This window comes from Rattus norvegicus, chromosome 1 (genome assembly GCF_036323735.1).
Source record: "Rattus norvegicus strain BN/NHsdMcwi chromosome 1, GRCr8, whole genome shotgun sequence".
NCBI classification, from domain to species: Eukaryota; Metazoa; Chordata; class Mammalia; order Rodentia; family Muridae; genus Rattus; species Rattus norvegicus.
This window is the reverse complement of record NC_086019.1, coordinates 70,369,444-70,396,719: the sequence shown is the minus strand read 5'-3', so window position 1 is coordinate 70,396,719 and position 27,276 is coordinate 70,369,444. Positions and strand designations below refer to the sequence as shown.

The 27,276-nt window shown below is 38.9% G+C and overlaps 1 protein-coding gene across 2 annotated transcripts; it reads right to left on the bottom strand.

Moving 5' to 3' along the window:
- Window positions 1-529: 529 nt before the first annotated feature.
- Window positions 530-27,276, bottom strand: Zfp758l1 (zinc finger protein 758 like 1). Of its 2 annotated transcripts, XM_063277072.1 has the most exons (6): window positions 27,016-27,276; window positions 25,856-25,971; window positions 25,363-25,453; window positions 7,220-7,302; window positions 3,701-3,827; window positions 530-2,830 (listed from the first exon to the last, which is right to left on the bottom strand). In XM_063277072.1, exons 4-6 carry the CDS (start codon window positions 7,247-7,249, stop codon window positions 1,728-1,730), a joined length of 1,260 nt encoding a protein of 419 aa, XP_063133142.1. In that variant the 5' UTR covers window positions 7,250-7,302; window positions 25,363-25,453; window positions 25,856-25,971; window positions 27,016-27,276; the 3' UTR covers window positions 530-1,727. The 2 variants fall into 2 exon arrangements, with proteins under 2 accessions (XP_063133142.1, XP_063133146.1); XM_063277076.1 differs by lacking the exon at window positions 7,220-7,302 and having other exon boundaries at window positions 27,016-27,275.

Genomic DNA, 27,276 nt, shown 5'->3' with positions numbered 1-27,276 from the left:
GTAGGCTGCAATGCCAGCAAAGGAATGACTTCCTAGAGAGGTAAGAAAAAGCAGGCAGAGCAAAAATTTCCTTCTTCCATATCCTTATATAGGCTGACAGCAGAAAAGGTGTGGCCAAGATCAAAAGTGTGTCTTCCTATCTCCAAAGAGTTGGACTAAGGGTGTGTCTTACTACCTCAAAGACACATATTAAGGGTGTGTCTTTCTAACTCAAAGATCTGGATTAGAAGTTGATCTTCCCACTTCAAAATTCAGCAAAACTCTCACAGGTGTGCCTTCCATTTTTAGATTTTAAATATAGATGTAGTCAAAAAATAGTCATCTCATGTATCAATATCCTAGTACAGTACTTTGGCACTGTACTGAATACTTCCCTTTCTTTTTTCAGTACTTCAAAATAACCTTCCAGGACACCATTGAGGAAGCCTAAGCTCTACAAGAGCGTGCACATATTGTCTTGTTCATAAGATATCTCTTTAAAGCTTCGGATAGTTTCTTGGTATTTGTACAAATGGACTCAAACATTCAATTAAGCTGAATATATGTCTTTATTAATATTTTCCTGAGTTTTATTTCATGGTCTTTCTGCTATGTCTACAATATAAGCATTGAATAAAAGATTTAACAAAATTCAATCACTTCTTGGGGCTTGTAGGATAGAATTTTCACAGCACAGCAGAACTTAAGTAAGGCATGATGGCAGTCAGTATTTGTACTGAGGTCATTGCTCCTTTACTGAATCATGGTTGCAAAGCATGAGTTCAGAGCCATGCACAGACACAGCCAAACTTGAACCATGGTCTGTCACTGATAGTTTTGCTACTGTATTTTCATTTTTCCCTCGATAGATCTTTCACACTCTCTTGCAGGAAAGAGAGTAGCTTCCACTCTGGCTTTCCTAAGCTTCTACATTCTGTCTATGTTGAGCCCTTTGAACAAGACCAAATATTACTGTGGCAGTAAGCCTGGAGAAGTAAGCACATACTTTCCCTACTTTAGTTGATCAAATGCTTTCTCTTTAATATTAATTTTCTGGTGAACATGATTGAACAAAGAACAGGCATAGGACATGTATAGGAGACTTTTCTGGGATTGAGAACTGACAACAAAGTATGCATGCCACCTAAGTCTATCGTGTTGACCCAATGACCTTTGTTGGGGCTATTTACAGAAATATGGGGAAAGAGGTGCTTATGCAGCAGAATGGAATCAAAGACAGTTGCTATCAGGAAACTCTAACCAGCGTGGAAAACAATTTATAAGCAGTGGACACCTGAAGCATACTGTACAACTGGTGGCATATCTACTGGTTAAAAGGCATCCTATTTGGTGGTTTGGTTTGTAATCTAGTTTTTTTTTTTTTTTTTTTTTTTTTTATGGGAGTTGAGTAGAGTGAACCCTGTCAGTTTCACAGACTTCATGAAGCCATTTGGGAATTATATTTCCTGCCTTTATCAGCTTCTCTTCAGGACAGAACATTTCAGTCTCCAGGAACCAGCTGCACAAACAGCACATTCTTCAGGCCTTTCCATATTTTCTTCATTATGAAGTGTTTGAGGTTGAAAAAGTAGAATGTTTTAATAATGTATTTCATACATTGCCACATTTTAATCATTTTTCCTCAATGTAAATTCTTGATGTTTTCTAAGATTTGAACATTACTTAAGAGGATTTCAGAAATTGCTCATGCTCATTATGATTTTCTAGTGTGGAGTATGCAATAGTTTTTAAGGGCAGAACTTGGACAAAGCATATGCTACATTTTTTACTAATGGAAACTTTCGTTCAGTACTATGAATTTTCTGATGTTTTCTTAGACCTGAGAGGTGGGTAAAGACTTTAACACATGTACTGCATTTGTAAGGTTCCTCTCCTGTATGAATTCTACGATGTATTCTAAGTTGGACTTTCTGAATAAAGCATTTGTCACATTCACTGCATTTGTAAGGCTTCTCTCCAGTATGAATTTTCTGATGTCTTCTAAGATCTGAGCCACTGGTAAAAGATTTCTTACATTCACTACATGTGTAAGGTTTTTCTCCTGTATGAATTCTCTGATGTTTTCTAAGGCCGGAGCAACATGTAAAGGATTTCTCACACTCAATGCATTTGTAAGGTTTTTCTCCTGTGTGAATTCTCTGATGTATTGTAAGTTGGGCTTTCTGAATGAAGCGTTTGTCACATTCACTACATTTGTAAGGTTTTTCTCCTGTATGAATTCTCTGATGGGTTCTTAAGTACGTCAGTCGGCTAAAGTTTTTGCCACATTCATTACATTTGTAATGTTTCTCCCCTGTGTGAATTGTTTGATGGCTTTTTAGGTGTGTGAGTTGGCTAAAACATTTGTGACATTCACTGCATTTATAAGGTCTCTCTCCAATATGGGTTTTGTAATGGTATTTAACCTGATACAACTGATAAAAGCATTTGCTACAAGCCTTACATTTGTGGGGTTTCTCTACAGAATGATTTCTCTGTTGTATACTGAGGTATGAATGGATTCTTTGGTTGTGACTGATTATGGGAAACAAATTTAAACAGTATACACAGTCTTTAAACTTGCAAGGTTCTTCTCTAGAGTCCCCACTTTTATGTCTGTATATGGTTGATGACTCATCAGAAGCATCTTTGTGTTTACCATATCTGCACTTACTGAAGTTTTCTGCAGTATCACGTGTGTCATAAGGTATACACTGGGAGGATTCATGAACCATTTTGCCAAACTTGTTACATTTATAGGACTTCTCTTGGATATTCACATGCTGATGGACAATATGCTTTGTGCCTTGGTAGAGGATTTTTTCATTTTTTCCACTTATGCGATGGTTCTCTGGAAAGTTAGCACAATTATGGATAACAGGAATTGATGCATGAGTAACAGATTCAATAACTGATGTTTCCTTAAGTTCTCTAAACATGAAACAGTAGCAGTTCTTACAAATACCACTCTCACCAGAGGCCTTTTGTGTTTCACTATCATTAAATGGATGCTCAGATAAAACCTTCACCCTGGTCTCCATCAATCCAAAAGAATTAATAGTAGTCTCTTCATTCTTATCTAAACTACTTATCTTTCAGAGCCTGGACAAATGGGTGATGGGGCAATAATGAACATTGAGACAGCAGTTCTCTGAAGTGTCATATGAAGTTTGTTTTCAGAGTCCACCATGCAGCTTTTCTTGACTAGGAACACACTATGTAAATCGGGCTTTCCAGAAACTTGCCAGATCCTCAGGCTTCAGCCTCCCTAGTACTAAAATCATACTGTGCCAGGATTATAGAGACCGCATGTCAAAAAAAAAAAAAAAAAAAAAAACAACAACATGCTCTTTATTTTAAAAACTCTCAATCTTTAAAAATCAGGAAGAAATGAACAGTTTAATTCAATATGAAAATAAAAATAGTCCAATTAATTAAGTGTACTGTAAGACATTTCCATACTCTGAATATTGAATTTTCTTTGAACATTGAAGTTTTCCTTAAAAACTACTTAAGAAAGCTGGAGAGATTGCACAGAATATAGCATTGGTTAATGTTGCAGAGCACAAAGAAAAATGTAAAAGAAGCACTATGAGTAAGTGTTCATTATCAGAATTTCCTTTCTTTCTGGTAGTTTCTAGACAGTTCAGAGAATTTAAACACATACAAAATAGGTAAATACAGAGGATAGTCGGGGGTTCTAAAAGAAGAACATTCTTACCTACAAAGACTAGATTGTTGTAATTCTCCAATATCACATCCATGTATAAAGCCCTCTGATCAGAACCCAGGCATTCCCACTCCTCCTGAGAGAAGTCCACAGTTACATCCCTGAATGTCAGCAGACCCTGTAATAGAAAATTACCCATTTACCATGTGCTGCTGGGAGGAAAATGTTTAGTTAAAAGGAATTACCTAATGAATTAGACCTAAAGAATTAGAGACATTTTTGTGATATAGACTAGGACAATTATTCAATGACAAAAGTTTTCTAGAGCTGTTACAGAGATGGTTTGGAAGGAAAGAGCACTAGATGCTCTTCCATAGGACTCACACTTGGTTCTCAGGAACCACATCACGCTAAATAAGAGATTCTACCTCCAATTGTATCAGATCTAATGATGTCTTCTGAATTCTGAAGGCAAAGCATTCACGAATACACTAAAGCAAATATACTCACATTCATAAAACAAAAATTTAGGTTAATTTTAATAAGGGATACTTTGAGCTGGACATGGTGGTACATACCTTTAATCCCATAACTTGTTAGGCAGAGGCAGGCAGATCTCTGTGAGTTTGAGGCCAGCCTGGTCTACAAAGAAAGTTCCAAGGCAGCCAGGGTTACATGCATGTGTGTGTGTGCGCGCACACACACACACACACACACACACACACACACAAATCCTATCTCAAAAAAAAAAAAAAAAACAGGGGTTGGAGGTTGGAGAGATAGTTCAGCATTTAAGAGCATTGACCATTCTTCCAGAGGTCCTGACTTCAATTTCCAGCAAGTATTTGGTGGCTTTCAACCATCTATAATGGGATCTGATGTCCTCTTCTGGTATGTCTGACTACCAGACACACATAAAAAATAAATCTTTTTTAAAAAATCAAATAAATAAGTCAAAATAGTCATGCTCTACCTTGTATTTCCTACCTCTGTGAAAATATGGTGATTGTGATGGTGGACTCACAATCAGCAGCCTTGTAGGGAATACAAAATACATAGTTACGTTCTGGATGTAGAAATATAATTCTATGAATTATATTGATAGAATTCTATGAATTCTATATTGATATCAAACAAGATTAAAGTGTCTCCTCTCAGATGGAGAAGTTATGATGAGCATAACTGTGCTTCCAAATTCTACAATTGTCAATCATGTTGAAATATGGGCTCTACATCAATCTTGTCTACAGCTGGGTCCCAACTGACTCTATTCTAAAATGCTCAGTTCAGATGCTAAGGCCTATGCGCAGTCCTGCACTCTTTCTAAGACAGAATTCTAAATACAGAATTCATGGATGAGTCAAAGTCAAATAATCCTTTTTTTTAACACTAAGGAATATAAAACATTACTGCATTCAACCAATGTTCCAAACAAGAAACAGAATTAATATTTTGTGAAGTTATGAGAATATTTTGACAACTTTAAACTGAATAGAAAAAATACCAAGGGGCAGTGTTAATATTATCTAAATTTTCCTAAATATCCACACAACCAATAGAGATGAATAACAATTCAGAAATCCCATACTCTCTACAGAATAATTAGAAAAATGTCTATAAATAAATTGCCTGTGTGAAAATTCATTCAGATGAAGTAGAAAAATTATCAGTGACCAAACAAATGCATTAAGCTGAATAATTATTATGCCAAGTTTTCACTAATTCTGAACATATTATTGGTCAATAAATTGGCTCAATTGAAAATATGAATCTTAGTTGGGCAATGATGGTACTTGCCTTTGGCAAGTAATGACCAGCACTCAGCAGCAGAGGCAGGCAGATCTCTTTGAGTTTGAGGCCAGCCCAGTCTACAGAACTAGTTCCAGAACAGCTAAGATTACACAGGGACACCCTATCTTGCAAGACAAGACAAGACAAGACAAGGAAAGGAAAGGAAAGGAAAGGAAAGGAAAGGAAAGGAAAGGAAAGGAAAGGAAAGGAAAAAGAAATTTGAATCTTTTAAGTTTCCTCTTCTTCACTATTTCAGCTCAATCATCTAACAGGATTTTAGCTTGCATAAATAATTACCATTTTTTATTTGATTCTTCATTTTTCAAAAAATAAAAAATGACAGTTTACATACTGGCTCTGTCATGAACCAGAAATATAAACCTGGGGGCTGAAAAGATGGCTAAGAAGTAAAGGGCACTTGCTGTTCCTACAGAGCAACCTATTTTAATTTTCTCTACCCATATGGCAGCTCACTTACAGAAACTGATTCTAGTGCCGAGGCTTTGGTGCCATCCTCAGCCATCCACAGGCACCATGCAGGCATCTAGTGCACATAAAAACATGGGGATGAACATACATAGTCAGACAAAAAAGTTTTTTAAAGAAGAATGGAAACCTGTCCACCTCAAGCTCACTTCAAAAACTCTATGTAATACACAGCTTCAGGGAAACAACAAACATAGGGTGACTTTCGGAAAAAGAGAGAGAGAGAGAGAGAGAGAGCGAGCAAAGTCATTAAGAGGGACATTGGTTTATGCATGAAAGCTGATGTGTGACAGCCCAAAATCAATGTTCTGTAGAATATTCTTACTAGTACATTCCATGTAATGCAATATAGAGATTGGATTAGCAGTGATTACACTCTGACAGAAAAATAAAACAAAAGACAAAGAGAAAATACTCATCTCTCTGTTGAGAATTTACCACTGTACACTGGAATCAAGAACAGAATATGAGCAGCACCCTTCCTGAGACAAATAGACTTCAGGTGTTAGCACACTAGCAAAGAGAAAATCCGCCATACTGTAACCTACATCTCCTTACAGAAAGATTAGTTTTACAGCAAGAGCAAGTCACATACTCTTTCCATCATCTTCTCTCTCTCTCTCTCTCTCTCTCTCTCTCTCTCTCTCTCTCTCTCTAGGGTGTTGAAATATTTACTATTAAGATTGAAGACAGGGGTTGGGGATTTAGCTCAGTGGTAGAGCGCTTGCCTAGCAAGTGCAAGGCCCTGGGTTCGGTCCCCAGCTACGAAAAAAAAAAAAAAAGATTGAAGACAGTGAGTTCCTTCTAATTCTATTTTTCCATAAATTGTTCAGTGATGTCAGCCAAAAGTAGGTTGTCCACTTTGTAAGCCTGGTTCTGGGAATCTGTCCATCCCTAAAATGTAAACTACGTGAGGCACATGACACCTACCTTCCTCACTAATATATAAGGACACAAATCCATCCTCTGTGTGAACTGAAAAAAATCAATGAATTTCTTTGATCATCATTTACAATGGAATCTTCAGAATTACAGTCTCAATTAAGTCCATGAAAATATATGTCCCCACAATAATATCTGAGGGAAGATAGAATGGAATAAGGCTGTGCTGTGTATGTGACAAGACATAAAGATTTAATCCTGGTTACCAGAGAAGGAAAAAAGAAAAAAAGAAAACAAAACAAACAAATAAAAAAAGAATAACAATTTAAATGACATTACCAGAGGCAGAAAATTAAAAAGATGGTTTCAACATAAAAACAATTTACAAAGAAATCCAGACAAAACACCAACCTGGAGCACATTTACTGGAGAAGCAGTCATTTTTCTCTGTCACTCTTCTTTGACTTTCTTTCTCAGGAACAAAGACTAGAACTCTTGTTGAAATTCCACATTGAGAAGTCAAAATACAAAACTAAAATTAATGCATCTGTGCTACAGACTATGTAAAAACACATAAAAAAGACTTCAAAATCAAAATGATACCAGAGGTTTTATCAACACTCCTACAGAGAAGAGAGTGGGGAAAGATATATTTAGAATGGGCAAAGAAAATAGCTGTGAACTTTATCACTGAACACTGACTTGTAAAATTCATGGCCAAGTAAGTGTACTTGAAGAAAGTTGTAAAATATAGATACAGTTCAACAAGTTTTGGTGATGAACTCATAAAGTACTAGGAAAAAATGTTACCAGGATCATTAAGTAACAGGCATATATGTCACACCCAGGCCAACATACACTTCAGGGAATACTGAACAGCATTAGCAAGAACACTGTACAGAGAAAAGATGCAGGCACTCACCAATCTTACTGAATCCAGAGCCATAAGATCAAGCTAAAGTGACTGGCTTGGCAGTAGTGGCATAGACCTTTTATCCCAGTAGTTGGGAGACACAGACAGGAATATCTGTGAGTTTGAGGCCAATCTGATCTATAGATCAAGTCTCAGGACAGCCAGGACTACACAGTAAGAAAATTTATCTTGAAAAATCAAAATGAAGAAGAAAGAAGAAGGAGGAGAAGGAGGAGGAGGAGAAAGAAGAGGAAACTGAAAGAGGAGGAGGAGGAGGAAGAGAAGGAGTAAACCAGAAAAATTTAAAGACAAAGGATAAAAAAGAGAAACAGGTAGGAAAAAAAGGCACCAAACTCATTGTTAATGATAGAAGTCCCAACTGACATTGGTCGGGAATATCAGACTTGATATAATACAAATACACTTGCAGACATCCAATGTTTTGTCAGAGCCCACTAAGCTTGCCAATGAGCACTACCTGGAAACAGTCACAGGGACACAGGACAACAAGACAAATCAAAACTAAACATAACAAAAGATCATCCCTTGGGGTGTCACAAGACCTGAACATATTTCATAATACAAATGTACAAGGAAAAGACAGCATGGTCCTGCACATACAGAAACATGTAGAACATTGAACAAAGAACCCAGAAATAAACACAGCAGAGAGGTAATGTAAGACAAGTATGTCAAGGATGATGACAGAAAAAGGCTTTGAATGTTCTGTGCTGAAAAATAATTGTCCATGTGGAGAAGAGTAATATTAGTTCCACATCTCTCACCCTACACAAAAATCAATAAAAACCATTTCAAACACCTTCCTGGAAAACTTAAAATACTGAAAGTACTAGAAGAAAATATGATGAAATGCTTAACAATTCAGAGAAAAGCAGTGTCTGAAAGTGATTTCAGGAACAAAGAAAATAACCGGGAGAAAAGAAATGAAAATGAGATTTCATGGAGTAAAAAGCTGAAAAGGTCAGAAAAGTGCATGCAGAATGGTAGCTAAGAATGAATGATACTCCTTCTGGTTTGCTGCCCTCACAGAGAGCTGAAATCAAGCCCTGAGGAGCGAATTGAAGCCCAAGACCAGAGGTAAGACCAACTTTTCTGCTCCAAGTGACCTGCCTGGTGGACTCAGGACACAAAAAGACAAAACTCCTCTGGAACCAAACACTTCCAGTTTCTAGCTGGCACCTGAACCTCTCTGATCTTGGCCCACAGTTCACTGCTCCCAAACCCCATGGGAGAGAGGGCTCAACACCCAGACAGGTGGGCACTCCTGAGACAGCAGGGCAGGAGAGACCGCCAGTACCGCCCAACTTTGCACACATCCCTGGCCCAAGAGGAAACTGTATAGGGCTTCTGGGAACAGGAAGATAGGGGCACTCAAGCTGCAAGAGTCCTGCGGTCTAGACTGCGCCCAGATCTGAACGGAGCCAGTCAAACAGTTCCCTGCACCCAAATCCCATTGTGAGGGAGAGCTTGACCGTCAGAGGGACAGACACGCCTGGAAAACCAGAGGAGACTACTCTCTGCCCACATTTCTGACTTTAGAGCAAAACCTACCACCATCTGGGGCCCCTCTGCACAGGTACTCTGGAGAATGAGGGGCAGGCCCTTCTGGTTACTGCCTTCACGGAGAGCTGGAACCCAGCCATGAGGAGCGACTTCAGGCTCAAAGACCAAAGGTAAAACCAACTTTTCTGCTCCTAGCAACCCGCCTGGTGGACTCAGGACACACGCCCACAGGAACAGCTGGAAAGCACAGACAGGAAGGACTACATGCCTGAAAGCAGAACACGCTGTTCCCATAACTGGCTGAAAGAAAACAGAAAAACAGGTCTACAACACTCCTGACACACAGGCCTATAGGACGGTCTAGCCACTGTCAGAAATAGCAGAACAAAGTAACATCAGAGACAACCTGATGGTGAGAAGCAAGCACAGGAACCCAAGCAACAGAATCCGAGACTACATGGCATCATCGGAGCCCAGTTCTCCCACCAAAGCAAACACTGAATATGAAACACACCAGAAAAGCAAGATCTACATTTAAAATCAACTTTGATCATGATGAAGGAGGACTTCAAGAAAGACATATAGAACTCCCTTAGAGAAATGTAGGAAAACACAAATAAAAAAGTAGAAACCTATAGAGAGGAAACACAAAAATCCCTAAAAGAATTACAGGAAAACACAATCTAACAGGTGAAGGAATTAAAAACAGAAATAGAAGCAATAAAGAAAGAACAAAGAAAGAAAACCCTGGATAGAGAAAACCAAAGGAAGAGACAAGGAACTGTAGATACAAGCATCACCAACAGAATACAAGGGATAGAAGAGAAAATCTCAGGAGCAGAAGATCCCATAGAAATCATCGACTCAACTGTCAAAGATAATGTAAAGCGGAAAAAGCTACTGGTCCAAAACATACAGGAAATCCAGGACTCAATGAGAAGATCAAACCTAAGGATAATAGGTATAGAAAAGAGTGAAGACTCCCAGCTCAAAGGACCAGTAAATATCTTCAACAAAATCATAGAAGAAAACTTCCCTAACCTAAAGAAAGAGATACCCATAAGCATACAAGAAGCCTACAGAACCTAAGGACGATAGGTATAGAAGAGCGTGAAGACACCCAGCTCAAAGGACCAGTAAATATTTTCAACAAAATCATAGAAGAAAACTTCCCGAACCTAAAAAAAGAGATGCCCATAACCATACAAGAAGCCTACAGAACTCCAAATAGATTGGACCAGAAAAGAAACTCCTACTGTTACATAATAGTCACAACACCAAATGCACAAAACAATGAAAAAATGCTAAAAGCAGTAAGGGAAAAAGGTCAAGTAACATAAAAAGGCAGAAATATTAGAATTACACTAGACTTCTCACCAGAGACTATGAAAGCCAGAAGATCCTGGACAGATGTCATACAGTCCCTAAGAGAACACAAATGCCAGCCCAGGGTACTGTATGCAGCAAAACTCTTAATTAACACTGAGGGAGACACCAAGATATTCCATGACAAAACCAAATTTACACAATATCTTTCTACAAATCCAGCCCCACAAAGGATAATAAATGGTAAAGCCCAACACAAGGAAGCAAGCTACACCCTAGAAAAAGCAAGAAACTAATCTTCTTGTAACAAAACAAAGAGAAGACAAACACAAACATAACCTCACATCCAAATACGAATATAACAGGAAGCAACAATCATTATTCCTTAATATCTCTCAACATCAAGGGACCAATTCCCCAATAAAAAGACACAGATTAACAAACTGGATATACAATGAGGACTGCCTACAGGAAAAACACCTCAGAGACAAACACAGAGACTACTTCAGTGTAAAAGGCTGGAAAACAACTTTAGAAGCAAATGGTCTGAAGAAGCAAGTTGGAGTAGCTATTCTAATATCGAATAAAATCGATTTTCAACCAAAAGTCATCAAAAATATAAGAACACTTCACATTCATCAAAGGAAAAATCCACCAAGATGAACTCTCAATCCTACATATCTATGCCCCAAATACAAGGGCATCTACATAAATAAAAGAAACCTTACTAAAGCTCAAAACACACATTGCACCTCACACATAATAGTAGGAGATTTCAACACCCCACACTCATCAATGGACAGATCATGGAAACAGAAATTAAACGGAGACATAGACAGATTAAGAGAAGTTATGAACCAAATGGACTTAACAGATATTTATAGAACATTCTATACTAAAACAATAGGATATACCTTCTTCTCACTACCTTATGGTTCTTTCTCCAAAATTGACCACATAATCAGTCAGAAAACAGGCCTCAACATATACAGAAAGATAGAAATAATCCCATGTCTCCTACCAGACCACCATAGGCTAAAGCTGGTCTTCAATAACAATAAGGAAAGAACACCCACATATACATGGAAGTTGAACAATGCCCTACTAAGTGATAACCTGGTCAAGGAAGAAATAAAGAAAGAAATTAAAGACTTCTTAGAATTTAATGAAAATGGAGGTACAACATACTCAAACTTATGGGACATAATTAGAGTTGCACTAAGAGGAAAACTCATAGATCTAAGTGCCTGCAGAAAGAATAAGGAGACAGCATATATCAGCAGCTTGACAGCATACCTAAAATCTCTAGAAGAAAAACAAGCAAATACACCCAGGAGGAGTAGAAGGCAGGACATAATCAAACTCAGAGCTGAAATCAACCAAGTAAAAACAAAAAGGACTATACAAAGAATCAACAGAACCAAAAGCTGGTTCTTTGAGAAAATCAACAACATAGATAAACCCTTAGCCAGACTAACCAGAGGACACAGAGAGTGTGTCTAAATTAACAAATTCAGAAATGAAAAGGGAGATATAACTACAGAATCAGAGGAAATTCAAAAAATCATCAGATCCTACTACAAAAGCCTATATTCAACAAAACTTGAAAATCTGCAGGAAATGGACAATTTCCTAGACAGATACCAGGTACCGAAGTTAAATCAGGAACAGATAAACCATTTAAACAACCCCATGACTCCTAAAGAAATAGAAGCAGTCATTAAAGGTCTCCCAAACAAAAAGAGTCCAGGTCCAGATGGGTTCAGTGCAGAATTCTATCAGACCTTCATAGAAGACCTCATACCAATACTATCCAAACTAGTCCACAAAATTGAAACAGATGGAGTGCTCCCGAATTCCTTACATGAAGCCACAATTACTCTTATACCTAAACCACACAAAGACACAACAAAGAAAGAGAACTTCAGACTAATTTCCCTTATAAATATCAACACAAAATCACTCAATAAAATTCTGGCAAACCGAATCCAAGAGCACATTAAAACAATCATCCATCATAATCAAGTAGTCTTCATCCAAGGTAAGCAGGGATCATTTAATATACAGAAAACCATCGACGTAATCCACTATATAAACAAAATGAGAAATAAAAAGCACATGATTATGCTAAGAAAGCATTTGACAAAATGCAACACCCCTTCATGATAAAAGTCCTGGAAAGAACAGGAATTCAAAGCCCATAACTAAACATAGTAAAAGCCATATACAGCAAACCAGTAGCTAATATTAAACTAAACGGAGAGAAACTTGAAGCAATCCCACTAAAATCAGGGACTAGACAAGGCTACCCACTCTCTCCCTACTTATTCAATATAGTTCTTGAAGTTCTAGCCAAAGCAATTAGACAACAAAAGGAGATTAAAGGGATACAGATTGGAAAGGAAGAAGTCAAAATATCACTATTTGCAGACTTAAGTGATCCCAAAAGTTCCACCAGAGAACTACTAAACCTGATAAACACCTTCAGCAAAGTGGTTGGGTATAAAATTCACTCAAATAAATCAGTAGCCTTCCTCTACACAAAAGAGAAACAGGCCAAGAAAGAAATTAGGGAAACGACACCCTTCATAATAGTCCCAAATAATACAAAACACCTTGGTGTGACTTTAACCAAGCAACTGAAAGATCTGTATGATAAGAACTTCAAGCCTCTGAAGAAAAAAATTGAAGATCTCAGAAGATGGAAAGATCTCCCATGCTCATGGATTGGCAGGATTAATATAGTAAAAATGGCCATTTTACCAAAAGTGATCTACAGATTCAATACAATCCCCACCAAAATACGAATACAATTCTTCAGAGAGTTAGACAGAACAATTTGCAAATTCATCTGGAATAACAAAAAACCCAGGATAGCTAAAACTATCCTCAACAATAAAAGGACTCCTGGGGGAAATCACTATCCCTGAACTGAAGTAGTATTACAGAGCAATAGTGATAAAAATTGCATGGTATTGGTACAGAGACAGACAGATAGACGAGTGGAATAGAACTGAAGACCCAGAAATGAACCCACATACCTATGGTCACTTGATTTTTGACAAAGGAGCCAAAACCATCCAATAGAAAAAAGATAGCATTTTCAGCAAATGGTGCTGGTTCAACTGGAGGTCAATATGTAGAAGAATGCAGATCAATCCATGCTTATCACCCTGTACAAAGCTTAAGTCCAAGTGGATCAAGGACCGCCACATCAAACCAGATACAGTCAAACTAATAGAAGAAAAAGTGGGGAAGCATCTCGAACACATGGGCACTGGAGAAAATTTCCTGAACAAAACACCAGTGGCTTATGCTCTACGATCAAGAATCCACAAATGGGATCTCATAAAACTGCAAAGCTTCTGTAAGGAAAAGGACACTGTTGTTAGGACAAAACGACAACCAACAGATTGGGGAAAGATCTTTACCAATCCTACAATGAAAGAGGGCTTATATCCAAAATATATGAAGAACTCAAGAAGTTAGACTGCAGGGAGACAAATAACCCTATTATAAATGGGGTTCAGAGCTAAACAAAGAATTCACAGCTGAGGAATGCCGAATGGCTGAGAAACACCTAAAGAAATGTTCAACATCTTTAGTCATAAGGGAAATGCAAATCAAAATAACCCAGAGATTTCACCTCACACCAGTGAGAATAGCTAAGATCAGAAACTCAGGTGACAGCAAATGCTGGCAGGGATGTGGAAAAAGAGGAACACTCCTCCATTGCTTGCGGGATTGCAGAATGATACAACCATTCTGGAAATAAGTCTGGAGGTTCCTCAGAAAATTGGACATTGAACTACCTGAGGACCCAGAGATACCTCTCTTGGGCATATACCCAAAAGATGCCCCAACATATAACAAAGACCCATGCTCCTCTATGTTCATAGCAGCCTTATTTATAATAGCCAGAAGCTGGAAAGAACCCAGATGCCCTTCAACAGAGGAATGGATACAGAAAATGTGGTCCATCTACACAATGGAATATTACTCAGCTATCAAAAACAACGAGTTTATGAAATTCGTAGGCAAATGGTTGGAACTGGAAAATATCATCCTGAGTGAGCTAACCCAATCACAGAAAGACATACATGGTATGCACTCATTGATAAGTGGCTATTGGCCCAAATGCTCGAATTATCCTAGATGCACAGAACACATGAAACTCAAGAAGTATAGACAAAATGCGAATGCTTCACTCCTTCTTTAAAAGGGGAACAAGAATATCCATGGGAGGGAATAGGGAGGCAAAGTTTAGAACAGAGGCAGAAGGAACACCCATTCAGAGCCTGCCCCACATGTGGCCCATACATATACAGCCACCAAACTAGATAAGATGGAAGAAGCAAAGAAGTGCAGGCTGACAGGAGCCGGATGTAGATCTCTCCTGAGAGACACAGCCAGAATACAGCAAATACAGAGGCGAATGCCAGCAGCAAATCACTGAACTGAGAACGGGACCCTCATTGAAGGAATCAGCGAAAGGACTGAAAGAGCTTGAAGCGGCTTGAGATCCCATATAAACAACAATGCCAAGCAACCAGAGCTTCCAGGGACTAAGCCACTACCCAAAGACTATACATGGACTGACCCTGGACTCTGACCCCATAGGTAGCAATGAATATCCTAGTAAGAGCACCAGTGGAAGGGGAAGCCCTTGGTCCTGCCAAGACTGAACCCCCAGTGAATGGGATTGTTGGGGGGAGGGTGGTAATGGGGGGAGGATGGGGAGGGGTTAGTGAGATGTTGGCCCAGAAACCGGGAAGGGGAATAATAATCGAAATGTAAATAAGAAATACTCAAGTTAATAAAGTGAAAAAAAAAATCCAGCAACAAAAACAAATGCTGGATCCTCTTTATGTATCCAGTCTGCTAGTATATGTGTTTTTATTGGTGGATTGAGTCCATTGATGTTAACAGATATTAAGGAATAGTAATTGTTGTTAAGTGTTATTTTTGTTGTTAGAGGTGGAAGTATGCTTGTATGGCTCTCTTCTTTTGGTTTTGTTGCAAGATTACGTTCTTGCTTTTTCTAGGGTGTAGTTTCCCTCCTTGTGTTGGAGTTTTCCATTATCCTTTTTTAGGGCTGGATTTGTGAAAAGATATAGTCTAAATTTGACTTTGTCATGGAATATCTTGGTTTCTCCATCTATGTTGACACTTTTGCCGACTATAGTAGCCTGGGCTGGCATTTGTGTTCTCTTTGGGTCTGTATGACATCTGCCCATGATCGTCTGGCTTTCATAGTCTCTGATGAGAAGTCTGGTGTAATTCTGATAGGCCTTTATATGTTACTTGACATTTTTCCCTTACTGCTTTTAATATTCTTTGTTTTGTGCACTTTGTGTTTTGACTATTGTGTGACAGTAGGAATTTCTCTTCTGGTTCAATCTATTTGGAGTTCTGTAGACTTCTTGTATGATTATGGGCATGTCTTTCTTTAGATTAGGGAAGCTTTCTTCTATAATTTTGTTGAAGATATTTACTGACCCTTTAAGTTCTGAGTCCTCGCTCTCTTCCAAACCTATTATTCTTAGGTTTGACATTGTGTCCTGGATTTCCTGGATGTTTTGAGTTAGGAGCTTTTTGCATTTTGCATTTTCTTTGATGGTCATGTCAATGTTTTCTACGGTATCTTCTGCCCCTGAGATTCTCTCTTCTATCTCTTGTATCCTGTTGGTGATGCTTGCGTCTATGACTCCTGATCTCTTTCCTAGGTTTTTCTATCTCCAGGGTTGTCTTCCTTTGTGATTTCTTTACTGTTTCTATTTCCATTTTTAGATCCTGAATGGTTTTGTTCAATTCCTTCACCTGTTTGGTTGTGTTTTCCTGTAATTCTTTAAGGGTTTTTTGTGATTCCTCTTTAAGGGCTTCTACTTGTTTACCTCTGTTGTCCTATGTTTCTTTAAGAGAGTTATTTATGTCCTTCTTAAAGTCCTCTATCATCATCATGAGATGTGATTTTTAAATCCAAATCTTGCTTTTCCGATGTGTTTGGATATCCAGCATTTGCTTTGTTGGGAGAACTGTGCTCTGATGATGCCAAATAGTCGGGGTTTCTGTTGCTTAACTAGGGGTTTAGTTCCTTGACTATTGCTATCAGGTTGTCTCTAGTGCTAGCTTGTTTTGCTGTCTCTGACAGTGGCTTGACCCTCCTATAAGCCTGTGTGTCAGCACTCTTAGAGACCTGTTTTCTATCAGCTGGATCTGGGTTCAGAGAGCTGTGGGCCTAGTTCAGCTCTGGGTGCTGGCAGAAAATGGGAGAGTCCTATCCTAGACTGCTCCTGGGTTTGTGTGTCTTTAGGCCTCCAGGCGAGTTGCTTGGAGCAGAAGAGTTTGTCTTACTTCTGCTCTCAGGTGTGTCAGCATTCCTAGTGACTGGCTTTCAGCTCTAGGGCTCAGTCAGAAACCGGTAGGGTCCTGCCCCTGACTGCTCCTAGATTCCTGTGCCCAGAGGGGACTAGGCAGGTTCCTCTTGGGCCGGGAATGTGAGCAGAAGTAGTTGTCTTCTATGAGCTCTGCGAATTGTCTGCACTTCTAAGAGTCCAGCTCTCTCTCCCATGGGATTTAGGTACTGCCTATGGACTTATCTTACAAAGGCATTTTCTTAATTGAGGTTCTCTCCTTTCAGAGGCTTTGGCTTATGACAATTTGACATAAAATTATCCGGCACAGCATGTTTTTCCAACAAACAAGAAATATAATTCTGCAAGTCAAAAACTAAATATTCCATGACAAAGCTCAAAACTGATAATTGTCTTAATAAGTTATAAACTCCATAGACAATATCAATTAGTTTTGTACATTTCAACAGAAGATTCTGAAAAGTCAGCAAACCACTCAGTGTCTAAGAATTTCTTGGAAGCCCTGGTGTAGCACTTAAACTATTAAAAGTGTTCGGAAGGCTACTGGGTGAAAGCATTGTCAATGGCTGTCCATGTATCATAATTCGGTGTGCTATGATACCAACTCTCTGGGCAAAGTATGTCCAATAGTGTAATAATGCCAAGACTATTTGGTGAGTAAAAGGATTTCTGGTTCCATCTAAGGACAAACCAATGAGAGAAAAGCACAGATGACACTGGAAAGCAGGTAAAAGTCAATGACTGGGACAATTATAGGGTATAAGAGGAAATCCACTCCTGAAATATAGGTACACGTAGAAAATACTAAAAGTACCTTGAAAGAGTTCTCTTGCACCATAGCCTAGAGCTACTGTCATCCCCAGTCAACAAGACTTTGTTTGCAAAAACAAACTGTTAATTTTGAGAAACTGCTTAGTGCACAATCAATGATGGAAAAATAATATTAGCACATCCAAACAGGGAACATTACAGAAGAGTGGAGAATAATGTAAGGGTTAAAGGATGGGGGATGACTTACAGAAATTCATGTTGTCATAAAACATCACAGTTGGATTTATGAACACATGACAACAGCCTGGCTACAGCTCAAAACCTGTCCCACAACATACAAGAGGGACTGAAAGGAAGAAATTGTGGAACCAGAGATGTGACAGAGGACACAGTAATGGTGCAAGCTCTCCAGGGAGCAATAGTTATAAAGACCACTCTCTTAAAATGCAAGTGGCAGACAGGGATTTTAGGAAGCATGGATGAATGTAAATTCCAGGAGCTTTGAAATAGCTGCAATAGCAAGAAAAACAGATAATGTAAATACTATATGTATTCTTCTCTAAATAAATACTCCAATATCGATAATATAAGTGGAAAAACCAGAATAAGTTATAGTTTGTGTGAGCTAAAAGTTACCAATAACAATAAAATATGCACAACAGAATTTTGAGAGCCAGTATAGAATATGGTGCTGTCTTTACAATAGTTATAATTTTAAGCACAAGGGATTCATAGTCAATAATAGGATGGTGATGAAAAATGGACACAGCCATATATAAATTTTTAAGAGAAAAGTCAGGATGTTTTCACCTGGCATACCTCTTCATAACTCTTGCCTGTGACATTCAGGCTGAGTAGTACTGTCACCTGCATCAGTAAAAACTTTAATGCCGAAGGACAGATGCTGTATTTCAATAAATATGGGAAAGGAATGTGTCAGATGACTTAGTCGGGTCCTTGTCTTCAACTGAAAAGGTTTATTTTCAATACACAGAGAATGAGCTGGAGGTCTTCCTGTGGTATGATAAGTAACTCATGTTTTTACATGATTCCACCATGAAGTTTTCTGTCCAGGGCTTCTATATTAAAACCCAGAAGTGAAATTTCCTCAAATACACACACACACACACACACACACACACACACACACACACACACTTACTTCTAACAGCCATATGTTTACATATCTGGCTCTTCCATTCAAAGAGCCCTGAGCATACAATCCAAGAACTAAACAGGATGGGCAAGAATGTCAGCGTTCCCAGATACCTATGTGTCAGTATTGCTTGTCTGAGCATGAACACTACATAGTATTGAGCATTAAACTTCATATAGTAGACGAAGTTCAAGATAGTTATGCTTAGTATTCAGACTGTGGGCCTCTCGATTTATAGGAGGAGGCTATCGTTAGGATAGTCTCTCTGAGGCTGCCTCATCTCCCAGATCTATCTTGCTCCCTCACATTTAATTGCTATGTAAATAGGCACTCATTTCCCAATTATCTACTCATATACCAACATGGGCTTGGAAATACAATCCATATGAATATTTATCCATATTCTAATGTTCAGTGAGCGTGCAATAATATATTTAAAGCCCTGAAAGAAAATAACTGCCAACCATAGATTACACACATGACTACTAGAATTGACAGAAAAGGAAGTACATTTGAAGGGGTCAATAATTAGCATACTATTGAAGGGCCCAACTTAACATTACAAACTCTAGGAAAGGAATATATTTTATAGAGGAATTAATGAATACAGGAGAACTGGAAAGCAACCAACCCATCATGTATAACACAAGAAAACATTAACCCTTACAGGGAATAGAGAACAGTATCATCAGTAATCCATCATCCAGAATAGCATGTAGGGAGCCATTCTGAGCTATACAGTCACAAAGGATGTGGAGCGTGGGTGTGGCGGCAGTCCCAAGATGGCGCCCGGGACTGCAGTTAAGTCTCATGACTAGCACCTGACTTCCTCACACACCTGAAACTAGCCACGTCCATTGTGAGAGCTGCACAGGCGCACCATGATGCAAGATCAGGCCATGTGATGTGGATCTATGAACTTCGGGAGGATATAAGGGAGTGTGCTAGGGAGGAAGGGGGAGGAAGGGAAGAAAAGAGAGATTGCTGCTTGCATGCAGAAAGAAAGGTTCCAGTATAAACTGCTTTGAGAAGAACGTCGTGGTGTCACTCCTTTCTGCGGGACAGAGATGGAAGCGACAATAGCAGCAAAAGCTTCTAGAATAGAAACCTGAGACGTGAAATCTCAGTAGGAACAGAATTTCATCTACCATTCTTAAAATTTCATCATAAAATTCCTTGTAGAAGTTCAAATAGCATGAACTCTCACCTCAGGTGTATGTTGGGCCACACCTTTAATCCCAGCACTCAGGAGGCAGAGGCAGGCAGATCTTTGAGTTCAAGCCCAACCTGGGCTACAGATTGAAGTCCAAGACCACCAGGGGTACACAGAGAAATCCTGTCTTCAAAAACCAAAGGGGATGGGGAAGTGGGTGTGTGTGTTTGTGTCAATCTAGATTTATAGTCCAGGAAGAAGAAAATGTACTATAATAGGGGAAAGTTCATATTCTCCCCAGTCATACTTAAAGTAGAATTTTAAAGTAGCTAGAGAAGATGGAAGGAGTTAGGCTTGGTGGTTAGCAGCATTGCTTGTTCAAGAGGAACACTACGTGTCAGCTCATAAAACTGTCTGTGACTCTAGTTCTGGAGGGTACAATGTCCATCTCTGTGGGCACTGCATACATGTATATGTATGTACACCAACATGCAGACGAAACACCCATACACACATAATAATAATTATAAAAGAACAACCTATAGAAGTTTGAAAGAGACAAAAAACCCCAAAAAACAAAGAGATACAGTAGGAAAGACATTGAACTTACCCTTTTCAACAACAATGTGATTGCTTATATAAGCTATCTGAAGATACCACTAGAAACTTTTATACTTGACAAATGTTTTAGTAATATTGGAGAATGAAGAGATAACATAAGCAAATCTCCAGTTTAATGAGCAGGTTGAAAAAACAAATGAGGATTATATACCATTCTCAGAAGTTTCAAAGACCTTCAGAGCTCTTTGTGCTTCAATTTCAGGAAGGAAGTATTAATTTAATGTGTCCATAATCCTCAGCCATGAGGGAATTACAAACTTGAGCATGAGTGATACTCCATCTCACCAGAATGACTAATGTGAAGAAACCAAATAAGGGGCTGTCAGGATGATGTGGTAGTTAAGAGCACATACTGTTTTTTCTAGACTACCTGAATTAGAATCCCGGAACTAACACATGGGCTCACAACAATCCATAACTACTCTCCCAGGAGATTCAATGCCTTCTTGTGACCTCCACAGGCACCAGGCACACAGACATACATATTCCCAAAAGAAATGTATACATAAATAAAATAAAATAACAAAAACAAGAAAATAAAATAGATGCTCATAAGGTAGAAGAATCACAGAGGCAACTATAACTGTAATTTGCTGCTAGCCTTATACACATGCTGATTTTGACAACAATGACACTATATACACAACTCTTTATATATGTGTTATCCCCTCAAAAAATAATAAACAACAAATATAATCAAATGCCCAGGAATGCATCTGAAGAAATGGTAAAGTGGGTCCTTATTCTAACTCCTATTGGGAATGCAAACTACTGCAAACAGTAAAAGTCACTTTGGAGAGGACTGAAACCACCTATATGCACTACCATATTATCCTGCAGAATACAAGGCTGCTTCAATGTGTGTAGATCTCTCAGTGTAAGCTTGTGACTATCTAGAATGTAACAGAAGGATCATGACCGTGTCAAAATAATCCATAAAACACCTGTGGGAAATTTTCATGTTTGCTCTTTATCAAAGATTTGAAGAACCTGGCAATGGGGAAAACACAACCTATGAATACTAAACACGAGAAGCCACAAACCTAAACTCCACGTTTTACTAAATGAGGAAAACTAGAAGGAGTACAACCTTCTCAGGACAGGAACAAGGGTGTACAGTCTGTTCATACTCATCAGCACAGTGCATCAAATGTTATCCAGACCAAAAAGGAAAGAGAAAAAAATTCAATTTAAAGGGGTTAATACAGGTCAGAGAGCAACTTATTCCAAAGACATAAAATATTCTTTGGGGTTTCGGGAGGGGAGGCAGGGAGTGAAAAGGCAGGTATTTGAAGACAGGACTTCTCTGTGTGGCTCTAGCTGTCCCGGAATTCACTATATAGACTGGCTTTGAACTTACCAAGATCTGCCTGCCTCTACCTCCCAAGTGCTGGGATTGAAGGTGTTTGCCACCACTGCTCAGCAAGAAATATAATTTTCAACTTCAAGAATTATAAATATTCCATAAGAAAGCTCAGATCTGATAATCTTTGAAATGAGCCATAAAACTCAGTTGTTTTACATAAGTTTTACAAGATGAGGGTGAGAATAAGGCAAACCACTAAGACCTCCATAATATCTAGGAAACATCTCAGATGCCCTGATGATAGCCTTCAGAGCAACAAAAGGTGCTGTGTAAGCTAGTGGACAAGAAAAGTCCTTAATAACCTCACCCAGAGGGCTGGAGAGATGGCTCAGAGGTTAAGAATACTGTTCCAGAGGTCCTGAGTTCAATTCCGAGCCAACACGTAGGGGCCTATCTCCATTTATACTTCTATGCTTCAATCCAATGCCCTCTTCTGGCATGCATGTAGAAAGGGCACTCATATACATAAAATAAATAAATAAATCTTAAAAACCCTTACCCAGACATGGACCACCTGTGCCATATTACCAACCTGCAAGAGACTCTATGTTAATCTACTGACATAGCACGGGCCCATCAGAGTTACCAGGAAACATCAGCAACCAGCTGGTCAGTGCCCTTGTGGTATTCCACTGTCTCTCGTCTTACCAAATATCCTCTCCTGGAACATCAAAACTATATGAATTCTGGAATATTTTGCCCCTTAGAAATATTTTCTACATATGAGATTCTTCAGCAAATTCTATTTAAAAAGTTAAGAAAGCCAGACGGACTCTATGTCACTCTGGATCGCTCGCATGTGGGGAAGGTTTGGAGGCATGCAAGGGGACAGGATATAAAATTGTTTAATTGAACTCAGGGCTCAGACTTTAGATGGACATCAGCTGACCCTGTGTATGTCAACACTGCACAATAAAACCGTCTCCTGAATCAGAGCTTGGTGGTTACTTCCTTTGGTTTCCTAAAGCAGTGTTACGGTGTGAAGACAGTTTTCTACTTAAGGAAATGCTGTCTGGTTGAATTCTGGGCCAGTTCCTGATAAGGAAATATGTGCAATGCAGTGGTGACTTATGTCACCATGACTTTGAAGGTGACAGGCCACAGGAGGTAAGTGACTCATGATATTTTGCTATATGTGTAAGTACTCAATCTGCCTTTACCAGGCTCTGTCCACAACTTAGCCTACTTTCAGTCTGGGTCAGAGGATCTTTGTATGTAATGGTCAAAAGTTACTTCAGAGATTTTTTACTGGTTGCATATGGAGAATGAGTGACTGCTTATGGCATAACCATGGAGAGGAAATTTAAATAACCTGGTTCAAGTCCCAGGGAACATGGCAAAGAGGGGACAAAGACTGGGAAAGCAGAAGAATAGGGAGGTAATCGAAGATACACACAATATATTGAATAACAGTCACAAAAATAGTCACAAGAAAACTAATTTTACATTGAAACACAAAGAATCTGAGTGTAGAGAGCACCCCAGCTACATAAAGCAGAGCCTGAGTTATCCCAAAAGTGATTCCAGATGATACTGCAGAGCTAAATGACCTCCAGAATATAGGAATGGCAGAAGAGTAGATATACAGCCCTATGCCACAGAGCAGCAGATCCAGAAACAGAACAATAGCAATGACATGTGATTTTCAACAAAATAACATAGGTGTACTACATAACAGGTGGCCTCCTTCATCAACCCAACATATTGGAAAAGTATCCACACAAATGAACCTCTATACATTCTCTCCCATTATACAATGAATCACAGACTTTGGCTTCATGTATGAGCTGAAGTCAAAAAGGATGCATGGAAATCCTAAAAATTAAAACCATAAAGAAATAACAGTTAAATGTATTAGCTAGCTATTTACCATATGACAGGTTAACACTCAAAATATATCATAAGAAAAAAACGCAAGCAAATAAAAATAACTTCAATTAAGAAGCAAATAGTTTTAAGAGATCATGCTAAAAGGCAGTCACAATGGCCGATTAGTACACATTAAAAATGCTTCACACCATGAGTCATGAAAGAAATGCTCACCTAGTGTGCACCAAGATCACATATTAGGTCAGTGAGAGCTAGTCAGGGAGCACACTCAGATTTGCACAAAATGAGTCCTGAAGACAATGTAACAGAAAGAACTCAAGAGATACAGTGTCAGTGAGAAGCCAACTTACTGCAGCCACCATGCAAGTCAGTGTGCAGCTTCCTCAACTGTCAAATAATCAAACTATTCACAAAGATTTAGCTATCACATGTGTTGTTTCATAATACTATGTTCTTGCAAAAATGAATTAGTCACTGACCAACATGCATGTGGACAGAAACAGCAGGTGGAAAACAGAAGAATAAAAATGTGACACAGAAAACACTGACAGGCCACTAGCATGGATACACAATTGCCAAGGACGTTTCTCTTAAAGTGATTCATTTCAACAGGAATGGGATATTTCAACAAAGTACGCAAAGGTAATAGTATCATAGTATGAAATTTAAGAAAGCACAGAATCCGAAATGCTTCAGAAGATGAAACCAAGATTTCAAACTCTATTAAAAGTATAGCAATGAAAATCAGTGAGTATTGGTGTTAAGACAAAATGTCAATGGAAAGATAACACACACCATTTACAGTTCTGCAGAGACACTAAACAATGCTTATCAAAGTTCTGATGGCATGATTTTAGGAAAGAAACAGAATCTAAAGGAACATTCAAAATGTCAAAGTTAGGAGATCAGAAAACAAACCTAAGACATGATTTTCCCTAATTTTACAAAATGCTAAAGTTACAGTAAGAAAAATCATTTAATATTGCAATGAAGAGACAAAAGAGAGAGACTAATCAAATGGGGTCTTGGTCACTGACCTGAAGTCATATAAATTATGTTTTTTCCTAGTTAATACATATAAAGTCAGTGACATGTAAAATAGGATGATCTTGAAATGATTTATAAAAGAATATTCCAAAAACTTTTTTTAGAGAAACAATGTGGCAAAACCAACCTCAAGTCTCATTTGCACTTTGTTTGTTAAAATTTTTCTTTAGGGTTTCTATTTAAGCTGATGGGTATCCACGTTCTGCTGCATGTATATGTGTGTGTGTGTGTGTGTGTGTGTGTGTGTGTGTGTGTGTGTGTGTGTGTAACTAGGTCAGAAAAGGCATCAGAGCTCTGAAAACAAAGTATGTATAGGTGTTAGTCAGTATGTGGATGCTGAGAATGAACCCACGTCCTCTTCAGAGCAGAAACAGCTACTAACTGTTGAACCATCTAAATAGTGCCTCCCCACAATTCCATTTTCCATCTCACTTGACCCTCTCACCATACCTAACTCAATCCCTCCAAAATACCTGGTATATTTGCTTCTGTGTCTTTCCGTTCCACCTTCTAGGCCTCTCTGTTCTGCTTCAAAATTGAGCAGCTCTGGCTTATGTGTAAGACCTGCACAAGAAAGAGATTTTAAAGAAAACACCTGAATTTCTAACACAGGACTATGTTCTGCAGATAATGAGAAAGTAAAATAGAAGGTTCTACAGATGATTCCCCTGGTGTCGTTCAGGGTCAGAATATAGAAAATACTTAGAGGCCATTTTCAGTTAGCATACGTGGAGGCCCATCACTTCTAATCACAGCTCAATCAAAACGCAAGAGCAGAAATGAAGCTGAATGAGTGGGACGACTGTATTACACACCACTGAGTTCTCAATCTGTCATGGAACAAAAAAATGACAGCAGCCTTCAACCACCCCAAAGGACACTCATTCTCATAAGGCTCACACACTTGCAGAGTAGTTTTCCTAGGAACCCCAAGGAGCAAAGGTGCTACAAGCAAACTATTCTCACCCACGGCAAAGAGAATGCTGCAATTCTGCAACAGCCTATCTCTGTACAAAGTCGTCGAAGCAGGATCCAGTCATTGCCCGGTATTCCACTGTCACAGCCCTAGCTGTCAAGCAACCCTGAAATTAAAAACCAAAGGAAGTGAGTGCTTGAGCCATCTCTGTTTCTGCACTGCTTTAATCCCAGCACTCAGAAAGTAGAAGCAGGCAGATAGATATCCCATGTGCAGTCAGATATGGTGAGTTCTTAGACAGGGCAGAATTGAAATACTTATTCAACCAAACAAAATCAAAACCATGTCACCTTGGCCATGTGTCCATGGGCAGGGTGCTTTTCTTGAAACAGAAAGAGAAAATATTGCACATATACTTGCATGATCAGAATTATTTAAGAGATGCTTTCCAATTTTGTTCCAATCTAGTGTTTTATAGCTGTAAAAGAGTGTGGCCTGATATCATCTCACAACATGCATACATTCTGTGATTTTTTTTTCCAGAATCTAAGCTGTAAGTTAAGAATTAAACCTATGAGAACACATTTCAGGATGCTGTATTTGCATCCTAGTGTGCTTACATCTCAGATGGAAAATAACGGACTTTTAAAAACTGTCATGGGAACTGACACCCTCACACATGCATACAGAAAAGCAGAAAACCAATGAACATAAAATAGTTTTTATAAGTTTGCTTAGTAAATATTAACGTTTACAGACGTAACCGTAAAGTTTGGTAAAATATACATTCTGATTCCATCAAGTCTGCAGTGACTAATATCTAAAAAGTTCTTGGGGATGCCTAGTCCCCAGGGTAAAAGATCACCCTCTGAAGGCCACTTTCGTGGTCGGAAATGTAGTAAATGGGGGTAGTTAGAAAGCGTGGTTGTGTTTAAGCTCCACAGGACTTGCATCGCATTACAGTGGGAAAAAGAACCACGTTTACCAACAACAAATAATTCAAGTCCTCTATGAGATTGTTTTGTAAATATCCTGGCAACCATAAAATGAATGAAAAAATCCATAAGGCCCAGCTCTCGTAATGTAAAATTTATCGATAAGGGTGAGACATCCACAGCAGTTTCAGTGCGGGTTTCCTTACGAGCAGCAGAGAAACTAATCACTCCTGGTCAGGTTCCCTCATGTTTCCAAACCCCGCAGCTCCTCTGACCTGGGAGGTTCAGGGCCGCCGGCAGCGATTCCCGCTGTTGCTCTGCTGACTCTCCCGGGACGCCCCGAGTGGCACCTGTGGCTGCGGGGAGTTTTCACCACCAGTTTAGACCCCAACCTGTCTCCTTTGTAACCCGGTTCTGAAGCAAGGTTGCTTCCCATATCCCCCCGGGGGGATGGGGGAAGGAGATGGCGAGTGTCTGAAATCCTACTTCCTTCCGTTCCTCAGTGCCTCATCTGGCCCCACCCATCACATACCTGT

Coding starts and splice junctions, on each gene's coding strand:
- Zfp758l1 (XM_063277072.1), bottom strand. CDS start 7,249: ATGACTGCTTCTCCAGTAAATGTGCTCCAG. Junction 3,828..7,219: donor CTCCAGTAAATGTGCTCCAG/GTTGGTGTTTTG, acceptor TTTCTATTACAG/GGTCTGCTGACATTCAGGGA. Junction 2,831..3,700: donor CAACAATCTAGTCTTTGTAG/GTAAGAATGTTC, acceptor CTAACTTTCCAG/AGAACCATCGCATAAGTGGA.